The sequence below is a fragment of the Acyrthosiphon pisum genome, chromosome A1, assembly GCF_005508785.2.
Source record: "Acyrthosiphon pisum isolate AL4f chromosome A1, pea_aphid_22Mar2018_4r6ur, whole genome shotgun sequence".
Classification (NCBI taxonomy): Eukaryota; Metazoa; Arthropoda; class Insecta; order Hemiptera; family Aphididae; genus Acyrthosiphon; species Acyrthosiphon pisum.
In genome coordinates this window covers 83,185,447-83,189,834 of record NC_042494.1, presented here as the reverse complement: position 1 = coordinate 83,189,834, position 4,388 = coordinate 83,185,447, and the positions used below count along the sequence as shown (strand labels likewise).

The 4,388-nt window shown below is 32.2% G+C and overlaps 1 protein-coding gene across 3 annotated transcripts in view; it reads left to right on the top strand.

The window, feature by feature from the left end:
* Nucleotides 1–3,319, top strand: part of LOC100160693 — a 3,965-nt gene extending 646 nt beyond the window's left edge. The window contains exons 2-6 of one of the 3 annotated variants that reach the window (XM_016805026.2): nt 688–792; nt 1,631–2,238; nt 2,310–2,760; nt 2,837–3,010; nt 3,126–3,319. In XM_016805026.2, the coding sequence (XP_016660515.1) occupies nt 1,648–2,238; nt 2,310–2,760; nt 2,837–3,010; nt 3,126–3,175 (1,266 nt within the window). In that variant the 5' untranslated portion in view covers nt 688–792; nt 1,631–1,647 and the 3' untranslated portion in view covers nt 3,176–3,319. Of the gene's footprint in view, nt 1–412; nt 793–1,630; nt 2,239–2,309; nt 2,761–2,836; nt 3,011–3,125 lie in introns of those variants that run through there. The other 2 variants (XM_016805025.1, XM_016805027.2) reach the window with 2 other exon arrangements.
* The last annotated feature ends 1,069 nt before the right edge of the window (nt 3,320–4,388 follow it).

The window sequence follows — 4,388 nt, the reverse complement described above, 5'->3', positions numbered from 1 at the left end:
ACCGACGACCACGTTTATCGTACACGCACTTGATAAAACGATTTACAATTTTTTTTGGTTATGTACCACGGCTAACGGCTAAAGCACACCGACTTAATTATTCACAACACAAGTGCAGAACACAAATACTCACGCACAACGTCCTGTGGGCGTGGGTTCGAATCCCACTTCTGAACTGTTAAATAATATATTAATTAGAGATTGGAATGGTAACAATAAATACACAGCAATATAATATTAGTAAATATATAATGAAAAACAATAGCTGTACAACGCTTGCGACGCGCTGTCCAGCTATACACTGACTGACTATATTCTATATCACTCTCTCATCCGTGATCACCCCTACCACCACTATATGATAGATAACATATACTATCTTAAATCGTGGATTGTATAGATCGTCGCTTAACCAATAACCCATGATATAAACAACATGGTATGATCGCAAAAGTCCAGATTTGGTCCAAGCTCGCGCAATACGTCACTTGCTTACCCGTGTTATCATATTGTCATTAAATTATTATTGCTATACACTATGCTACGTCACGTGCTTACCGAAGGATCTGACCGTCAAAAAGTTACGATCATACCTGGTTTTTATATCATGCAATAACCATTCTATCTTAAACCGTTGCTGGAACAAAACGGTTTTTTTATTTCCTTTTCCTCGGCGGTCTTTTGCAGTTTGCGGGTGTATGCTCGAAATTCGAAACCATTTTATTAATATGTCAGAAGTCTAGCTATGCATCTCCGAAAGGCGAACACTAGGGTTATCGAAATTGCAATCGAGTAAGTACGCCAACAAAAAAAATGTCATTTCCCGTCGTAGGTCCAAATATTGTCGTAACAATACCTAACCATTGATTGAGTAAACTTAAATGTTTAAATTGCTTAAATGTTTACTTAATCAATGACCTAACATTATTTAATCCAAATACTTTAAGAGGACGTTACACCGACATTTGTTTTCTCCGTCTTACTCTCTATCTTTTTCGTAAATTTTGCGCTTAGCAGATCACGTTTAGCTTCGTTAATTTAAGAATTAGAATGAGTTGACTTCTTATAAAATTAAAGGTAAGATTATTATCTAGGCAATGTAATATGCATTTTATTTAATTTTAATTTTAAAGAGAGTTATGAGTATTTTAAAATTGTTATTTGTACATCTTGAAATTGGTACTCATAACTTGCTTTAAAATTAATATATAATGAAAACAGAAAAGCTTATGACGTTGCCTAGATCATAATCTTACCTTTATATTTTATAAGAGGTCAATTCACTATTTTTTTTAACTAGGTAACGTAACTAAATGTGATCTGCCGAGGGTATAATTTGTTATGTTGTGCAATAAAATTGTAAGACAGACAACAAATTATGTCAGAGTAACATTTTTAATACAATTTGCTACTGATAGTGATAATTGCATTTCTTAATTCACAAATAATTAATTTATTATAATATTATAACAGGTACTTATTGTTATTATACACTTTTATTTGCTACTACAGTAGATAACCTTAATATTACTGAATGTAGTATTACGACTATTACACACATTTTGTAAAGTTGAAAGAAAAATCCAATTAAAACATACCTACCTGCATTGGTTATTTTTCTGATTTTCAGGTAGCTAACAAAAAAAAATGTCAGAATTTGAGTACAGCAGTTCAAGTAACGAAGAGAGCAGTGAAGATGAAGAATTGGTTTTTCCAATTACATCCAAACAGAAAAAATATGCCCACAACGCTATCAAAGTTTCGAGGGAACTGCGTACTTACTACTCAAATTTATTCATTGATTCTTATAACTTAATTGACTTGTTTATCAAAAAAAAAACATTAACGTACAGTTCGTTTTTAGAAGTTTTTAATTCTTCGATGTTCCATGAAATTTATGCTAAGCCCAATAGGGAAAAAAAGCACACTTATTTAGCCCCACATCATTACATCACAACCACACAGGACTCTCTTGCAGTGGCAACCAAGTTTTTGAGATCTAAATCGAGACAAGCACGAATAGGTGCCGTTTACTTATTGTACACAATCAACGTTACTCAGCCATTTAAACGGTATCTGATCGATATAAAAATGGTACGCAAAGACTACTTCAATACTAAAGAATTGGTCCACAGTTGTTTTAATGAAGGTCTACGGGACCCATCATTCTGTTTTTACCGACTGGATATCAGTAGAAAAATAACAATTACAGCTACAGTCATCAACCCTTGTTTAGAAGTGAGTCTTCTGATAGCATCTGTGTTTGGTTCAACAAAACCTTAATTTATTTAATTCAAATATCCTTGCAGGCCAACTATCCTAGAGCGGAGGTCCGCAAGTTTATGGGCCGTGTCGCTGATAAGTGTTTTAAAGTTGAATACGAAGAGCGCAAAGATTTTGATCCATCCAATAGACTACATCTTATGGAGTATCAGATGCGCAATGAATTAGCATACATTAACAAATTGAGTAATTTGTCTTTGGGTCGAGACGTTGCTTCTGAACATAAGCCAGAACTTTCTAGAGCAATAGTAGAGATAAGCGCTGCTAAAAATGTTACTACAGATGAACAAAAAAACAATGACATTGAATGTCCGAAAAAAACCCGGTATAAAAATACTAATATCAGAGCGTTCCCAGGTAGAAATGAAGATGTTCTAGAGGATATGGTTGAATTTTCAGTGCCACCAATCCTTGACAAACATGTCAATAACTGTCATCCGAAAAAGAAACTAAAATTATCCAGGAGGAAGATATTAAGTAATATTATTTTTGTTAAATAATGATACATAATATATACATAATTTATAACAAACAATAATGTTTTTAAACACAGAAAAGCATGCCAAAAAAGAAGAACCACAGGATACTATCTCAACATTACCGAGATTGAGCACTATCCTAGACTCGGATTCTTCCTGCCCCAGTATCAATAGTGACGATGATGATTATTATGGGAACACATATGGAGATATGATTTGGCGTATCCTGGAAGGACAAGAAATCAGTGGTGAGTAACATAACAACTTACATTTTTCTTTTGTAATTTATCATGATAAGAATCAAAATATATGAACATAAAAGTAAAATGTTTACTGATTTATTTTTATTTTTGTGTTGTTTAGAAGTTATTGATCATTCAACTATCGACCAAGAGGAAGATATCAAAATGTGAATAATTATTTATTTCAAATTATGATTTAAGTGTATATTGAAAATATTTATTAATTAAGCATTATGTTTAAGACTTAACAACGTACATGTAGGTAAACATGGTTATTGATAAATTAAAATAAAACTATGATGTGTTATTTGAGCATTATATAATATTTAATAATTTATCATATTCTGTTATTCCTCAGTTCCATTTAAAGTTAGGTCAACTGTCATGAGTACTACAGGTTAATCATATTTCTTCTTTTTATTTTTATTTTTTGTAAATTACCTAGATAAAATACTTTTATATACTAAATATTTATTATTTGAAAATGATCATTATATTATTATATTAACACTCATGAGGATTGTCATTTGTTTCAAAATTACATTGTTAGGTTGAAGATTCTACTTATGGTGTAATGCTAATATACTTTGAAATTAATGTTAATAAATGCCATTTAAAATAATTTACTCAACGAAAAAATCTTATTATAGCAAATTTTAAACTAATAATATTTCTTTAAATATTGTATCATCTATAAATGATTTAAGAATAATATTATAATTTAATAACATCTTGTTTAATGACCATGAATATGTTTTATAAAAAAGGTAAGAAAATGTTGGAATTTCTAAAGCAAAATTGTTGGACATTTTCAGGTCAGGGATACCTATACTCGGGTCCAAATAAGAACGCACCGGGCGGCGGACGTAAACCGGTCGAATCTCGCGCATGGTAGAGCGCGCTTTCACCGTCTGTTCCGGGGGCGGCGACCACAATTGACTAATGGCGACCAATCTAGCGCGAATTCAGCCGGAGGGTCCAGACATTGCTCCGCAATTTATTTGGATGCCCCAAGGCAGGGCGTTCTTATTTGGACCCGAGTATAGAGAGTATTAAACTTAGTTATGGTATAAGTAACAGCATTTTTACACGCCATAATTGATAATCCAAATCCCAATCTACTGGTTTGTCTAATCGTAGGGGCAGTGCTGGTCGAGTTAATAGAGAGACGTGTGCTTACGATTAACCAGCTCGATTAAAAAAAATATATAAAACAAATAATATAATAAATCATTAGATACTATATTAAATAATGTGATTTCATGTTTAATTCTCAGGTCCGTTTTTTCATAGTAGATTTTGAATTCACTATGATAAATTAATCAGAGATATTATTGGTGTCCAGAGCCATTTCCAACAGTTTTGAAAAATATAAACCAGTAAA